Raw genomic sequence first — 16,777 nt, 5'->3', positions numbered from 1 at the left:
AAATCTTGTCCGCTAGATTGCATAATTAAAACAAGCTTGACCATTAAATACATTTTTTTTTTCCTATAAAAAAGTGATGACTTTCAGCAGTTACAAAAAACAGTTTGCTATTATATATATAGATATATGGTGTTTGGATGCAGATAACTTTTTTTTTTTTTTTTTGTTTAACCAGGTGGTGGGTTCGGGCCTTCGGCCCTACTCCCTCCCCCTAGGCCCGGAGCCAGCCTGCGTCTGTACCGGTTAAGGCCCTGGACACTCCTCCCACGGTGGATCGAACCCAGGAGCGCAACAACACCAACGCCTGCGCTTAAACCAACTGAGCTGTCACATCCGTGGTAATATATAATTTTATAATAATAATGGATCCAGATAACTTCAAGGATTTTAAGCTCGTTAAGAAGCAACAACTTAGTCACAATGTGGCTAAATTCGTCTTTGAGTTTCCAACTACTACCTCCGTCTTGGGTCTTCCCATTGGTCAGCACATCAGCTCTTTAGTATCCTCACAACTTTTAGCAAAATCAAACTTCTGCTAAGATACTAGAACCTTATATGAAAAGGCTGTTAACATTTGTAAACTTTAGGTTTGTTGAAAACCATTCTAATGAGCTTTGATGGGATATTGTGATGATATATATATATATATATATATATATATATATATATATAATGAGTTTGTTTTATGATCCATAGGGGAAAGGATGCTCAAGGGGAGGATGTTATCAAGCCTTACACTCCCACAACCTTAGATTCTGACCTTGGACGTTTTGAACTTGTTATTAAGGTGTATATGCTTACCCTCTCATCTCGACTTTCTTTTTTCTTTTTTTTTATATTCTCACTATCAACTAAAAATGCTGGAACACTAGATGTATCCGCAAGGAAGGATATCTCATCATTTCGACCATCTTGCTGTTAAGGGACCAAAGGTACTTACTTTATTAACTCAGATGTTATTACAATCAAGACCTGTTATTAATTACTTGAATCTCGAAATTTTGTAATATTGCTTTGTTACTTTGGCAGGTTCAAGTATCAGCCAGGCCAGTTTAGAGCATTTGGAATGCTTGCTGGAGGTTCAGGCATTACTCCCCAGGTTCCAAGTATGATGTCTCATACATTTTCCTGTTCAATATCTTTTTTTTAAAGCCAATTGCATATGTTATTAAACCTCGCTTCTTTTTTTTAAGGTAGCAAGGGCGATCCTAGAAAACCCAAAGACAAGACAGAGGTGCACCTCATTTACGCCAATGTCACATACGAAGACATTCTCTTAAGGGTATAAAGTGTTTCTCACCTTCTGACTGTTACGAGTTAGGAAACAAGAGTTACGTTTTCATACTCTTTTCAAATACTCAATATAATGTGAATGAACACTTTTTCAGGAAGAATTAGAGAGTCTTACAGCCAATTATCCAGATCAATTCAAAATCTACTATGTTCTGAACCAGGTTAGCCACCAAATCCAAATGTCTTATCTGTTCCTCTAGAGTAACTCTTTCTTGATGCGTTTGGTTCAATCTTGTGTGGCAATATGTTTAGCCTCCGGAAACATGGGATGGTGGTGTTGGATTTTTGTATCTAAGGAAATGATTCAGGCCCATTGCCCTGCACCAGCATCCGATATTCAGGTTAAAAAAAAACACTTCCTTTGTTACTTGATCTTTAACATACCACAGTCATCATTGTTTCCCACTCTAAATCTTTATGTGAAACAAAACCAGGAACACTGCAACAAGTGAATGAAAACATTGAGTGATGAACTTAGGTTTGGTGTATATGTTTGAATTGCAGATTCTGAGATGTGGACCACCGCCGATGAACAAGGCCATGGCTGCAAACCTTGAAGATCTTGGTTACTCTCCAGAGATGCAATTCCAGTTCTGATCTAAAATCTCTCCGTTTGATTTCTGCGGAGCTATTTTAAAGAAAAAGTCATATCTCTGATCAATAAGTTTAGTTATAGTGTTCCCAAATGAGAGTTGCTGTCTTAATTGAGTGAGAGTTGTGTTTCCGTTTGAAGCTTTATAAACCATTGTGTTTGTTTGGAAGTTCCCGTTTATTAGTTCAAGATTTGGTTAGGCGTTTGGTTTACTTATACCGGTTTGGTTTGGTATTCATATAAAGACTTGATAGTGACCCTATATGTGTTGTTTTGGTCTGTTGCAATCAATTTGGACGACTGGTCCTACTACTATGCATGAATCATGAGTCACTTTAGTAGCATATATCTATTAAAGGGTGCTTGAATTGATCTTTGGTTAAATGATTATTATTATAGAAAACCAAATGTTTGTTCTTTCAAACACCTTTTTGATTTGTGATAATACTTTTACGAAGTTAGTGTTAATAAAGAAATAAAGAAGTATTTCATTCTTTCTCATCATCATCGTCTTAACCAAACTTTTTCCTTGACATCATAGTCATTCTACTAGTGACATTATGAAATGAAATGTTGGTGAGGGATGAGTAATGCTTTGTTATCGAGAGAATCGAGAAAATGTTTTAATATAAATTTACTTTTGAAGTACTGGTGAACGGTAGAGAACTTTGCGTGGTTTCGATATTGTTAAAGCATATACTCCACGGTCCAAAGCGAAAGATGAACTCATGACTCAGTAGTACACTTACTTTTCTGTTCTTGGTTATGAATCACATTATCCATTCATACTCTGACACGTACCTCTTCCTCTTACATTTCTTTACTAATGGAATTACAACACGCAATAAGAAGTGCCACATGCCACGTCGCGACAATATAGTGCATTCCCATCTTTTTGCTTTTTGGTCTTTTATGGGTCAATCATCAAATGTCATAATAATACCAATGTTAAAAAGGTTAAATTCCGACCATAAATAGTTACTGTAATATCCAAACTTAATTAACATACAAAAATCTCCAAAACTGTTGTCCGAGGCCAAAAGTATCAACCCTAATAGGTTTTGCTATTGGTAGAAATGACTTAAAAGATGATAAAAGCTGTGGATTGTTTTGGTATAATCAAGTTTCAGAAAAATCAAGTTTGTAATTGTCCGCTTTTACGTAAGTGTATATTCTTACAAGTCATCACCCACCTGAACAAACTAAGCAAAATCCAATATGTATAACTATTCAATATTAATCACCGTAAGTTCGTTATCATAATTACGATTTATAAAGTTTTCTGTGAAGCCACAAACGTTTCCAACATAACTAAACAAGATTGTTCATATATTACTCTCACCAAACAAGAAAATAGAAAAGAAAACTTTCCTTCTTCGTGATTATTAGAACTTGAATCTATATGAAAACCTTATTAATACTATGAATTTTTAAAACACCATGCATTTATCATATTCGTTTTTCTATGTATAATACTGATGTTGTCATCATCTTGTATGATGCATGTCGATTAGATTATTCACTTGCGTATCAGCGTATGATTAGATAACTTTGTTGTTGATAGTATACGTCCATAGTTTGTGACATATTGTGAAAGAAGTTATACACATTATCAATAAATGATGATGAAACAAATCCAAACAATTTTTACACAAAAAAAAAAAAAAATCCAAACTAATCAATTTAAAGGTTTTGAACCGTTACATGAAAAATAATCAAGGTATCAAATCTGAGAACAAAACTACAAGAGATTCCACCCTTCCATTTCATATACTTCTGAGTCTTGATTGGTCACAAAATAAATATTAAAAAAAATGACCTTTCATATGAGTTAAAATTGGAAAATAAATGGACACACTCTTCGTGGAAATTTTCCAAGAGTTTCTTTTGTCCTCTCTCTCAACTTTTTATTCATTTAACTTTTTTTTTCCATTTTAAAGGGTCACATGTTTGATCGGAAAACGGTAATAAATAAGATATAGGTTTAAACAAAGACGTCTTATTAATGGTCGGAGAAAAACGTTCAGTCGGTTACAAGGGAAACGAAGAGAGTGCGACAGAAAAGAAGCTGGTGGCTCGATGAGCTACCGGAAAAGTACAACTAACGGCGAGATGAAGCAGAGGTGAAAACCCTAATCTAGCCGCCAAGTGTTAGTCAGTGATTTCGGATCCTTCTCTCGTTGTCTCCCCTTTCCCTTATATAGACGTCATGATGCCTCGTCCTTGACCTAATTTATGCCATCTTGGTGGGCCTCCTCTGTTGGGCCGAGAAGCCCGTAGGCGTCCGAGCAGCCGCTGAGCCGAATGTACTTCAGTCGATGATGATTGACTAAAAGTACTCAAGAGTCAAGCCGAGAGACCTGACTCTTGAGCCGACCGATCGAGCCGTCGCTCTACCTAATCCGGGCCAGGCCTTTCTATTCCTCAGGCCTTGTGGGATGGTCAAATCCGTCCTCTACAGTAAGTCCCCCCCCCAGTCCATTAGTGAGCGAAGTGCTTTCTGGCTCGTGATGGATTCTAAGGTTTGAAGGTTTGAGGGAATAGAAGGCCTGTCGGAAGGTTGGAGCGGTTGGTCGATGAGTCGCACATCGTCGTTCTCTCGGAAGCGAGCAGTAGGCGCTTTATCGTTTCTTTTGATCGTTGTGTCGCAGGGAGGGTTCTGGAATATTTCCGCTTGAGGCCGATTAGTCGCGGATATTCAGATCCCGACTGACATATCTAGATTAACCGTTGGTTTATTCTGATTTTAAGATGACCGACGTCCGAGTTAGACGAGAAGCCGAACCGTCGCGAGGGTCCGCTGGATATTTGGGAGAGTTTCGAGGCCCATTTAAGCCCGTTTAGGCTTAATGACGACACCTCAAATTCCCCCCCCCCTTTTTCTCTTTTAAATGCACCGAGAAGTCGAAACGTCGCGAGGGTCCGCTGGGTTTTTAGGGAGAGTTTCAAGGCCCATCTAGGCCCGAATAGACCTAATGATGATGCCTCGAGTTCCCCCCTCTCTTTTCCTTATAAATACGCAGATTCTCTCTCATTTCTTCAAGTTTCCTCCGCGATCAAAGGTACTCTCTCTCTCTCTCCTTCTTTTATCTCTCTAGGTGTTATAGCCTTCATTCGACGCGTTCTTCGCCACCTTGTTCTACCATGTCGTCGGCTCAGGGGTTATCGAGGCAGCAAAAGGGGAAATCAGTTGCGGCGGCATTGGATCCGGCAAGGGGTCCTGACGGAGGTTGTATCGGGGATCTCGAGTCGACTCATCACGAGGCGATGATGGACACAGTTGATTTGTCTCGCTCCCAGAGGCTTTTGGTCGCAGATGCTACACGGCTTGCGAGGGAAGAGAGCGAGAACGTCGCCGTGAGGGATGCGACGGAGTGTGCGAGAGACGGACAGAGCGGGGCGGTGCCCGTTGACTCGATTACCTTGAGGGCTCGCGCAGTGGAAGACGATCCTTCGGAAGACGACGATTCTGAAACCGAGTTGTTTCCGACGACCTTCAATCCCGAAGGGATTTTCGAGGAGCTTCCACGACTACATCCTGACTTATTGCGCCCTGCTTTCGTGGCTGGTCAAGATTGGGACGGTGTGGAGGAGACTAAGTCGACCCTGAGGAGTGTGAAGAGGGTTCTTCGGGCGAAGAACGCTACAGGCGTGACCTTCCTCATTCCTACGCAGGAGCAAAGGCCTTGGTCTCCTCCGATCGGGTACCAAACAGTATACGAGTCTTATTTCCAGGATGACACTCGCTGTTGGTTCCCCATCCCGCGACTGATCACCGCGTACGCTAGGCGGCGGGATCTTGCGATCAGTCAGTTACTGAACGGCTCGCTGCGACTAGCCGTCACTCTATCAGTTCTAGCGGAGGAGATTGACATGCCGATGAGCGCCAGGTCGTTCGAGGAGATGACCTCGATAACCGATATGAAGGACGGAACCTACTCGGTGAAGATGCGACCAAACTGCAATGTGTACGCCGGTCATCCCAACAAAACGCAGAATTGGCAGTGTTCCTACTTCTTCATCAAGTCCGACGACTCGGCTTTCGAGGAGCCTCCTCGAGAGGACTATTGGGTCCTATGGAACCGTTCTTGTGGCAGAATATCTTGTCGCGAGCTACGTCTGATTTTGTTGACCTTAACGGAACTTTCTTTTTGTTGTGCTCGCAGTTGGCCATCCTACGTCTCCAGTCTATCCTGAGGATTTCCTGAAGAGCGTCCGAGCCGTCGCTTTGCTTCGGATCTACCGTTGGTCTGAGATTACCGTTGAGAAGATTCGAGAGCTTAAGGACCGGATCGCTCGAAGTGCGTTCTCTCGCCGTTTCTGGTTATTTTTTTTTTATCGCAAAGTTTACTTGTCGTGTCCTGACCCCTTTTTTTTGCCTTATGTTTTCAGGAGAGTGGAGATCTGATCTTTCGACCGTTCTTCCTATTCGCACCAAGCGACTAGACATCTTCCCGAAGGACATCCAGAAGCAAGTTTCTGAAGCAAAGAGGATGGGAACTCTTCCTGATTTGAGCGCGATGTTAGCTGCCCAGCTGGGACTGGTCAGCGAGGAAGGACCCTCGACGACGGTTCTTCGCGGGGAAGGGTAAAAAAAGGAAGAGGGGCGGCTCGGGAGTCGAGGGGAGCGCCGAGGAGGCGAGCGACGTTCCTCCTTCTGGCGAACCCCAGAAGAAGAAGAAGAAGAAAAAGAAGAAGAGGATAAAGAAGCCTGTTGACGAGCAGTTGGAGAATCCCGAAGAACCGACTGAGATTGAGGAGGGTGATGTTCAAGAAGAAGAACTTCAACCCGAAGAGGAGGCTTCTGAGGCTGAAACCTCGGGAGAACGGGACGATGCGGCGGTAGTTGGTGAAGGGGAGGAATCTGAAATTCCTCTTAACGCCGCCCGTCCGGACGGTTCTGAAGAAGACAGCGGAGAGTCGCCGCTTTTGATTAGGAGACGCAACGACGAGGTTGGCGATGAGGCGGGATCTCCTATTCTGGCATCTTCTCGCGAGGGAACTCCGGTTCCCATAGGGGAAGGGTCGCTCAGATCGGCACTTCTTCTCGCGGCTCCGCTATCTTGAGGAGGGTGCCCGGAGTCAACTTTCCAGACAAGGTTTCGTTTCACTACGAGGGACCGGCCCCTCTAGTGTACGTTCCCGAGAAGTGTGGAGAGTTCCTTTGCCAATTAAGGGGGAGGGCGAAACCTTTGCCCGCTGTGAAGGACCTCATCTTTGGGGGTGAATACGAGGAAGCTGCGAGGGCCAAGCTGCTGGTAAATGGCTCGGTCCCCTTTTTTTTGTTTCGTTTTTTAACTTCTTCTTACAATTTTCATCTCCTCGTTTGTTTAGGGGGATAGCGCGACGAACGTCGTGATCGATAAGTACGACACTGCCCTGAAGGGAGCTTTGGGCGAACTCGAGCTAGCTAAGAAGGAGCACGCGGAGAAAGAGGAAGCTTCTGCTCGCCAGCTGAATGCATCGAGGGCTGACGTCGAGAGGCTTAACGGGATGGTTGCTCGCATCATTGCTCGAAGAGACGAGCTCAAAGCCGAGTTGGAGGTATCCCGAGGAGTCGTTCGTGAGCTCGAGCGGAAGAACGCTGAACTTGAGAGCGAGAAGGTTTCGCTTGCTGCGTCTCATGAAAGAGAGATGAGGCGCCTTAGAGATTCCAGGATCCTGGAAATGACGAGGGAAAGAGGAAGAGTTGAGGCCGAGATGGCCGCGAAAGCTAATCGTCGCTTCGCTAGGATTCGCTCCCGAGAAGAGCGACGAGGTCCCTATGAGGAGGCCCGGTTGCTTCATAGCCAAGCCTTCGGAACCAGGAAATGCCTTGAGGCTTTGAAGAGAGCTGGGAGCGACATCTCGCAAGCTACAATCGAGCTGTTCGCCGAGCAAAAGAAGAAATATGAGGAGGAAGCCGAGAAGCTTAGGGTGGGCGAGATACCCGAGGAAGATCTCGCACTTTCTCCTCTCGTATTGGACTCTCAGTTTGTGGATGCTCGAATCTTGGCGAGTCTCGATCCGTATGGGTCCAACGCCGGCTTGATCGATCCGGAGATTGCAGCGAGCCTCCACGTTCCGCCTAGTCATCCGGCTGAAGAGCGGCGCGAAGACCCGACGCCTCTTCTTGAAGGTCCTTTGGCTGATCCAGAGATCGTCCCGAGATCAGACGAAGTGCATGTTTCTCCGGCTGCTCGTGAGTCAAGAGTCAGGGCTTTGGAGCTCTCCGTCCTCAACGATCGCGATAGTGATCGGGAAGCTTAGTCTTTTTTGTTTGTTGTTTCTTTTGAGTCCCGGAGGACTTGTGTTGTTGCTTTTTAGACTTTTGTCTTTCAAGACTTCTACTTTGTTGTTTCTCTTTTGTTATTTCCAATTCTTCGAATCGTATTAACTGTTTGTCTTTTATCGTACTTGTCTATCAAATGCATGATTTCTCAAGATTCGAAGTGACTGTTTGTTTAGTATAAACGTTATTCGAGATATCGAATCGTTGTAGTGTTTAAGCTCGTCATGACTTTGTCTCGGTCAATTTCTTTGACTCGCGATCGTTCGTCATTTGAGTTTCGTTGTTAATTGTGAGTTCCCGACGTTGACGGTTCCAAATCGACCCTAACGTAATTTTCAAACGTTCGGTAGGTCAAACCTTACTTAGTAAATTACAGGGTGAGTTGGAGTCATTGTCTCGGCCGTGCTGGTTTAAATCGCAACGTGGTCGACTCCCGTGAATACGTGTCTGATCAGGACATATCCAACGTGTAATGCGAGTACCGATACGCTTGTTCGAGAAGCCGGGGCATGCTCGTGTCGGCATCGCTTAAGTGATCGTCTGCTTCGGAGATCGATTCCTCGGGGGGAGGTTTGTTTTTTTTTTCGGCTGGACCCCTTTTTCTTTTGGGCTGCCTACGTATCCCTTTGTAGGAATCAAGCCATTCATAGTTCTTAGATTGCGAGTAAAAGTGGCTTTCGAGGCGCATTTACTCGGTTTTTTTGGTAGTGAGATAACGTGACCGTTGGTCGTTCTTTCGCCATTTTTTTTTGAGCGAGAGGCGAGTAAAAGTGGCCTTAGTGGCGCATTTACTCGGTAAGGAGTTCGTCTTGACTAAGGATGGAAGAGGCGGAGATGTTTGGAGTTCCAAGCTCTCGGTATTGCTTCGCCTGTTGAAGTCTCGAGGCAGTATACTCCTGGTTTGATGACTTCGACTATCTTGTATGGTCCTTCCCAGTTGGCTCCAAGCTTGCCGGCTTTCCATTCCTTAGTGTTCTCGAAGACCTTTCTTAAGACAAGATTGCCCATTTCGAGGGGACGCGATTTGACCTTTTTGTTGTAGTAGCTCTCGATTTGATGCTGGTAATTTTGGATACGGAGTAGTGCTTGGTCGCGCTTTTCCTCGATGTCTTCGAGTGCGTCGAGCAGCATGTCGCGGTTGAGTTCGACGTTTTGTGGCATTCGCGATCGGCGCAAGCTCGTCACATTCACTTATGCGGGGGCCATTGCCTCGACACCGTAGGCCATCGAGAAAGGGGTAACCTTCGTCGCTCCGCGAGGAGTTGTTCTGTGGGACCACAGGACACCGTCTAGTTCATCTGCCCAGCAACCTTTCTTTAAGTCGAGTCATTTTTTCAGACCGTCGATGATGGTCTTGTTCGTCGACTCGGCTTGGCCGTTACTTTGCGGGTTTCTCGGGGTCGACATGTTGAGTCGAATTCGCCATCTGTCGCAGAATCCCTTGAAATGATGCGAGATGAATTGTGAACCGTTGTCTGTAATGATCTCGTATGGGAGCCCATGTCGGCAGATTATGTTCTTCCAGACGAAGTTTTGCACCTCCTTGTCGAGGATGCTGGCGTAGGCTTCGGCTTCAACCCATTTGGTGAAGTAATCTGTGAGGACCAGGATGAACTTCTTTTGGCGAGATGCCGGCATCGGACCTATGATGTCCATTCCCCATCGCATGAATGGGTATGGAGCAGTTAGGGTATGAAGGAACTTTGTTGGGCTGTGTAAGGTGGAAGCGTGACGCTGGCATTTGTCGCACTTGCGCACGTATGTCTCGCAGTCGGCGTTCATGGTTGGCCAGTAGAATCCGAGATTCTTTACTTTTAATGCGAGAGCTCGTCCGCCCGAGTGATTGCCTGCTGCTCCTTCATGTGTTTCGGCCATGACTAGTCTCGTTTCTTCGCCGGAGATACATTTGAGTAGCACCTTCATCGCGGTCCATCGGTGTAGTTCCCCGTCCATGACAACGTAGTGTGCGCTACGTCGCTTCAGTCGCCGCGCGTCCCATTTCTTGGTGTGCAATAAACCTTCCGCGAGGTAATCGATGAGTTCTTTGCGCCAGTCTGTTGGCTGATCATCCTGCGAAGGAGGTTCTGCTTTGTCGATGTCCATCGCTTCGTTAATCGCTGCTGCGATCGCAGTCTGTTCCGCCTTCGTATCGATGCTCGGTTTCTCGATTTTATGGATTGGGATTGTCCTCTTGACTTGATCGTGTAGCTTGCTTCCTAGAGCAGCGAGGGCGTCGGCACAGACATTTTCTCCGCGAGGAACCTTCGTGAGTTCGAAGAACTCGAAGTCTCGCGTGAGGTCTTGGACGAGTTTGAGGTAGGCGTCCATCCTTTCGTTGCGGACGTCGTAATCGCCGAGGTACTGGCTTACGACAAGTTGGGAGTCGCAGTAAGCGCTGATTCTTTTGGCCTTCACTGCCTTGGCGAGACGGAGCCCTGCGATGAGGGACTCGTACTCAGCTTCGTTGTTTGACGCCGCAAAACCAAAACTGAATGACTGCCGGATGAGTTCTCCTGTTGGCGATTGCAATTGCACTCCTGCCCCCGACCCTTTACTCGTAGATGAACCGTCGACGTGTAAGATCCAGTTTAAACTTGGTAGGATGAGGTCTTGCTCCAGCTCTGGTGTTAACTCGATCAAGAAGTCGGCAAGTACCTGTGACTTTGCTGCTGTGCGATTCTTGTACACGATGTCATGTTCGCTCAGCTCCATCGCCCATTTAGTCAACCGTCTTGACTGGTTAGTATTCTGCATAACCGTTCGGAGTGGTTGGTTGGACAGTACTTCAATCGTGTGTGACTGAAAGTAGGATCGCAGTTTCCTGGCCGAGGTGACGACAGCTAAGGCCATCTTTTCGAGTGCTGGGTATCTCGTCTCCGGCTCGGTCATTCTTTTACTTGTGTAAAAGATTGGTTTCTGTTCTCCCCGATCTTCTCGAATGAGCACGCTGCTGACGGCGGAGGATGTGACGGCTATGTAGAGAGACAATGTGTCGCCGGCTTCTGGCTTTGATAGTACTGGGGGGTTGTGAGGTAGTGCTTGAGTTGATTGAACGCCTCCTCGCACTTTTCATCCCAGACGAACCTCTTATTTGCCCCTTAGTAGCTCGTAGAAGGGAAGACACTTATCGGTTGATCGCGAGATGAACCTGTTGAGGGCTGCTATGCGTCCGGTTAGTCGTTGTACTTCGCGGCTGTTCTTTGGGCTTGGAAGGTCGAGGATCGCCGAGATCTGCTTGGGGTTAGCCTCGATTCCTCGTTGAGTGACAATGTAGCCGAGGAATTCTCCCGAAGTGACACCGAAGGTACACTTGGCCGGGTTGAGCTTCATCCCGTAGTCGTTCAAGATCTTGAAGCAGTCGCGTAAGTTGCTTAGGTGATCATCGGCCTTGAGCAATTTGACTAACATGTCGTCGATGTACACTTCCATGGTGTTGCCAAGCTGATCAGTGAACATTTGGTTGACGAGTCGCTGATAAGTTGCGCCGGCGTTCTTTAGCCCGAAGGGCATCACCTTGTAGCAGTAGGTCCCTCTGTCGGTCATGAATGCCGTCTTCTCGCGATCGTCGGGATGCATCAAGATTTGGTTGTATCCCGAGAAAGCGTCCATGAAGGTTAGGAGTTCGTTACCAGCAGTTGATTCGATGAGACGATCGATGTGAGGGAGTGGGTAACTGTCCTTTGGGCACGCCTTGTTGAGGTCCGTGAAGTCGACGCATATGCGCCATTTGCCGTTTTTCTTTTTGACGACAACCGGGTTAGCCAACCATTCGGGGTATCAGACTTCGGTTATGAAACCCGCGTCGAGGAGCCTGTCGACTTCTTCATTTACGGCTTTAGATCGTTCTGGACCGAGTTTTCGTCGCTTCTGTCGGATGGGTTTGAACGTCTAGTCGACGTGCAGTTCATGGGAGGTAACTGCGGGGTCGATCCCCTTCATGTCGGAAGTCTTCCAGGCGAACATCGAGGCGTTTTCTTTGACGAAAGAGATGATCCTTAAACATACGTCGTCGGACAGGTAGACGCCAACTCGGATGATTTTCGTCGGGTCGGATTCATCAATTGCGACTTCGCGAACTTCCTCCTTCTGGGGGTATATCTTGTTGAGTGGTTTACTGACGGAGTTGACAAGGGAAGCTTGTTGCTGCATCTTTACAGTTGCGATCAGTAGTTTTCTCGCGGCTTGTTGATCTCCCCGAATCGTCTGAGTTTTGCCATCTTTTCCGGGAAATTTGACGCATTGATGATAAGTCGAAGGGACGGCTTTCATGGAATGCAGCCATGGTGTTCCGAGTATGGCATTATAGGGTGCTTTGGCGCGGATGACGGAGAACTTGACTGTGCGGGTTATACCACCTGCGTAAACTGGAAGGCGAATTGTCCCGATCATTTGCTCCGAGGCTCCGTTGAAGCCGGTGAGCGTGCGAGAAGAAGGCTTCATATCCCGTAAATCAATTCCCATTTTATCGAGTGTGTCGCGAAAGATGAGATCGACTGAGCTGCCGGTATCAATAAGGACTTTGGTGACCAGACATTCGCCGATGTCAAGGTCGACGAGGAGAGGATCGTTATGTGGCATGTGGACGCCCTTGGTGTCTAGTGCCGAAAAAGTGATCTGGTGATCATTTTCGACTGGAGAAGGCCACTTCTGAGAGGTGGTTGCTTGACGTTTGTAATCTTTGACGGCTCGAACCGAGTCACCGTAAGGTGGTGATCCGCCCATTATGACACTAATGTGCGGGGCTCGGGTAGCTCGCATTGATTCGAGTTGCTTCCTCAAATCGTCAGTTGTGTTCTCGAATATAGGAGTTTCTGCGGGCTGTTTCTTTTTTGATTTGAGACGTCGTCGCAGATCGGACCCTTTCGAACGGTTGAGTTGGATTCGCAGGTCGTCGGCCTTCGAATTGAGCTGTTCGCGAAGGTCGCCAGTTTGACCGACTCTCCGAGTGTTGCATTTGGAGATGGTCGCACGGAGGTCGGCGGTTCCTGTGTTTTCGTTCGTGGCGCTTTTTCGCTTCAATAGAATGCGCAGGTCTTTATCTGTTTTCGAGGGAGCGAGAGACTGCTTATCCTTGCTGTCCAATTTATCGTGCAGATCTGGTTGCACTGTCGGGACGTCGTCATCAGAGGAGTCGCAAGGGCGAGAGAGTATGACTTCCACTCGTCGCCGGCGACGCGGGTGTTCGTCTTCTGACGAATCGTTGGCGGGGCCGACGTTGTTGACGGGAGTGCGCTCAGGGCTTGCTCTTTCCTCGCTCGGGGCCGTGTTCTTTTGAGACTTCTGTGCCTTCTTCTCCTTGTTCTTACTCCAGCTTTTAGTGTTTTTTGGTGTCGTAGGAGAAGTTGGCATTTGGATTGTCCCATTAGTGATCCCGTCGAAAAACTGCCCGATGAGGACCTTGCATTCCTTCGTGTCATGGGAATCCCTTTTGTGGTAGAGGCACCATTTTTTTGGCTCCTCGGAGTTTGAACTCGCTGGTTCGGATGAGGTTGACTGCTTCGGAGCGGAGTCTCGATCCCAGTGGTTCCAGCCTTTCTCTCGCGTGATGGCTGCTGATTTTGGAGATTCCTCATCATCGACCGAGCTAACGTAGCCTCGCTTCTGAGTGGTATTTCCACCGGAGGAGTGCTGGCGGGGCTCGGCGCGGGTGTCGTTTGTTCGGGAGGATCGCTGTCTCGCTGCTGCGTCTTTTGCGAACTTTGCTCTGGTGTCTTCTTCCATGCGGATAAAGTTGTGCGAGCGAGCGATGGCGTCGGAGACAGATTTTGTCGGATATCGGTAGAGATCCTGGCGGAATGTGGAGTCGACGTGCAAGGTGTTCATCAAAGATTTGACGGCGATATGGTCGGGAATATCAATCTTCGAGACAATAGCTTTGAATTTCTCCATGAAGTCGCGGAGACTTTGGTCGCTGGCGTGAATGAGGTTCCACAAATCTGACACGGTCGCTTCCTGGTTGGTGAACATGATATAATTCTTAAGGAAAACCGTCGAGAGGTCGTGGAAACAGTCGACGTAGTTCTCTCTCGTCGGTCAGGTTTGCGCGTCGCATCGTTATGTTGAAAGACGTGACGTGAGTAAAAGGGTCAGAGAGACCTTTGAAGGTTGGAAGACGGAGTTTCTCCATCTTTTGTAGCCGCACGCCGGTAACCTTTTGAGTGAAGGGTGTACGAAGAGATTCCGCGAGTACATGCTCGATTTGGGGCGCGGATGTCGTCACCTGGTGGATCTTCGAATTGATATCGAGGACCGACTGTTTCAACGCGGCTAGTTCGCTTGCGGTGTGCGCGTTGGTGTCGTTACCGGCGCTTTGGTTATCGTTATCCCGCGTAGGTGCTAAGTCGGTGGTTCGTTCTATGGCGAACAGGTGTCGACGATACTGCGCCGTTGAAGCTTCGGCGTTTGCAGCGAGAGGAGCAAGGATCTTTGCTATCGCCGTGATTTGGTCAACTGCCGCCTTCTGCGCCGCTTCTTGTAGGCCGAGGCGTGCCAGGATAGTTTCCATAGACGCAGGATGGGGAAGTGGAGTTACTGGTGTAGGCGTAGGTGTCACCTCTGGAGCCGGCGTCACCTCGAGAGCTTCGCGCTCCTCGCCTGACGAAGAACTGTCGTTGCTAACGACCATAGTTCTGACGTTACTTTGCTAGTTGTCCCACGGTGGGCGCCAACTGTTTGATCGGAAAACGGTAATAAATAAGATATGGGTTTAAACAAAGACGTCTTATTAATGGTCGGAGAAAAACGTTCAGTCGGTTACAAGGGAAACGAAGAGAGTGCGACAGAAAGGAAGCCGGTGGCTCGATGAGCTACCGGAAAAGTACAACTAACGGCAAGATGAAGCAGATGTGAAAACCCTAATCTAGCCGCCAAGTGTTAGTAAGTGATTTCGGATCCTTCTCTCGTTGTCTCCCCTTTCCCTTATATAGACGTCCTGATGCCTCGTCCTTGACCTAATTTACGCCATCTTGGTGGGCCTCCTCTGCTGGGCCGAGAAGCCCGTAGACGTCCGAGCAGCCGCTGAGCCGAATGTACTTCAGTCGATGATGATTGACTAAAAGTACTCAAGAGTCAAGCCGAGAGACCTGACTCTTGAGCCGACCGATCGAGTCGTCGCTCTACCTAATCCGGGCCAGACCTTTCTATTTCTCGGGCATTGTGGGATGGTCAAATCCCTCCTCTACATCACAGATCCATTGAATTAAGACAATGAGATCTTAAGCGTTAAGATGAGCACATAATTATAACCCTAAGTGAAACCTTCTTCCTTAAGCTTATCTATTTGTTTATATATCTCTTTTAACCTCTCGTTTCCACTCTCTCCATCTTTCAACAACACACAGTCGAAAACAGAGAAGAAAAATAAAAAAACAGAGAGATACGATGTTTTTCTCTAAGGATCTTCCCTCACCTACATCGATCTTCACAGCATACGCATCAATGGCTGGTTACATGATGATGATACGGTCAGTGGCTCACGAGCTCATCCCAGCTCCTATCCAAGACTTCATCTACTCTTCTCTCCGGTCTCTGTTCCACCGCTCAGAATTATCTCTCCACCAAGATCAGTCCAGACGCGGCCAGGCTCAGAATCAGCAAAGGACATAAAGACAAACACGTCAACTTGTTTCTCAGCGACGGAGAAATCATCAACGATGTGTTCCAAGACGTCGAGCTGAAATGGACATTCGTACGGCGGCGGAAGAGGCGGAGGGAGGTGAAGCCCCGTCGACGACGACGGAGTACTTCGAGCTGAGTTTCGATAAGAAGCACAAAGACCTGATCTTGAGCTCTTACATCCCTCACGTGGAGACCAAAGGCAAAGAGATCAGAGGATCTTGATGCTGCATTCTCTCAACTCTCTCCGGTGGGAATCGGTTATCCTCGACCATCCCTCCACCTTCGAGACGATGGCCATGGAAGACGAGCTCAAGCGTGACGTCATCGCCGATCTCGATAAGTTCATAAGGAGGAAAGATTTTTACAAGAGGGTGGGGAAAGCTTGGAAGAGGGGTTACCTTCTGTGCGGACCACCGGGTACGGGGAAGTCTAGTCTGGTCGCAGCCATGGCGAATTACCTCAAGTTTGATCTTCAGCTCGCGAGTGTGATGCGTGACTCTGATCTGAGGAGGCTCTTGCTCGCGATGACACGTAACCGGTCTATCCTTGTCATTGAAGATATCGATTGTGCGAGTCTCAGGTTTGGTTCTGTCTCTATGGATCTGTTACGGTTTTGGTAACAAGATTGTAGAAATTAACCGAACCGAACCGAACCGAAATCAATACTAACCAGACTTTTGTATTAGTGTATTTAATTGGCATTTTCTTGTTGTTTAGGGACCCTTGACGTTATCAGGGCTGCTGAATTTCCAAGGGTTCAAGACTTTAGCCTCTTAACTATTTGGGCCTGAACGACACCGCAATGCCGGACGGAGATAGAGCGACTGATGCAAAGGGATGTGATTACGCCGGCACAAGTCGCAGAGGAGCTGATGAAAAGCGAGGATGCTGACATGGCGCTTGAGGGTTTGGTGAGTGTTTTAGAGACAATGAGGTCTAAAGCTGATGATCAATCGAGTCAGGTGATGGATGAGATGACATTAACGCGTGATACTGAGGGTTCC

General features: G+C 47.2%; 2 protein-coding genes and 2 pseudogenes across 2 annotated transcripts; 3 read left to right on the top strand and 1 right to left on the bottom strand.

Annotated features, from left to right (window-relative positions):
* The first annotated feature begins 362 nt into the window (after positions 1–362).
* Positions 363–3,358, top strand: LOC106413064 (annotated as a pseudogene).
* Positions 3,359–5,029: 1,671 nt separating this feature from the next.
* On the top strand, positions 5,030–8,134 carry LOC106413065 (meiosis-specific protein ASY2-like). Its single transcript, XM_048768186.1, has 6 exons — positions 5,030–5,969; positions 6,052–6,186; positions 6,278–6,360; positions 6,413–6,909; positions 6,957–7,143; positions 7,220–8,134. The coding sequence occupies exons 1-6, from the start codon at positions 5,030–5,032 to the stop codon at positions 8,132–8,134; spliced, it is 2,757 nt and encodes a 918-aa protein (XP_048624143.1).
* Positions 8,135–9,482: 1,348 nt separating this feature from the next.
* On the bottom strand, positions 9,483–11,006 carry LOC106413066. The gene is made up of 2 exons (XM_048768185.1): positions 10,464–11,006; positions 9,483–10,418 (listed from the first exon to the last, which is right to left on the bottom strand). The coding sequence occupies exons 1-2, from the start codon at positions 11,004–11,006 to the stop codon at positions 9,483–9,485; spliced, it is 1,479 nt and encodes a 492-aa protein (XP_048624142.1).
* Positions 11,007–15,351: 4,345 nt separating this feature from the next.
* Positions 15,352–16,393, top strand: LOC106413067 (annotated as a pseudogene).
* The last annotated feature ends 384 nt before the right edge of the window (positions 16,394–16,777 follow it).

The sequence above is a fragment of the Brassica napus genome, chromosome C9, assembly GCF_020379485.1.
Source record: "Brassica napus cultivar Da-Ae chromosome C9, Da-Ae, whole genome shotgun sequence".
In the NCBI taxonomy this organism is placed as follows: Eukaryota; Viridiplantae; Streptophyta; class Magnoliopsida; order Brassicales; family Brassicaceae; genus Brassica; species Brassica napus.
The sequence above is the reverse complement of the archived record's forward strand: the minus strand, read 5'-3'. Positions and strand labels throughout refer to the sequence as shown.

Bases quoted from the DNA above. Each gene is read 5' to 3' on its own strand.
- LOC106413065 (XM_048768186.1), top strand. From the start codon at position 5,030: ATGTCGTCGGCTCAGGGGTTATCGAGGCAGCAAAAGGGGAAATCAGTT. The intron at 5,970-6,051 runs GTTCTTGTGGCA...TTGTGCTCGCAG, and splicing joins CTATTGGGTCCTATGGAACC to TTGGCCATCCTACGTCTCCA. The intron at 6,187-6,277 runs GTGCGTTCTCTC...TTATGTTTTCAG, and splicing joins TAAGGACCGGATCGCTCGAA to GAGAGTGGAGATCTGATCTT.
- LOC106413066 (XM_048768185.1), bottom strand. From the start codon at position 11,006: ATGGCCTTAGCTGTCGTCACCTCGGCCAGGAAACTGCGATCCTACTTT. The intron at 10,419-10,463 runs GTCCAAGACCTC...GAACTCACGAAG, and splicing joins TGGACGCCTACCTCAAACTC to GTTCCTCGCGGAGAAAATGT.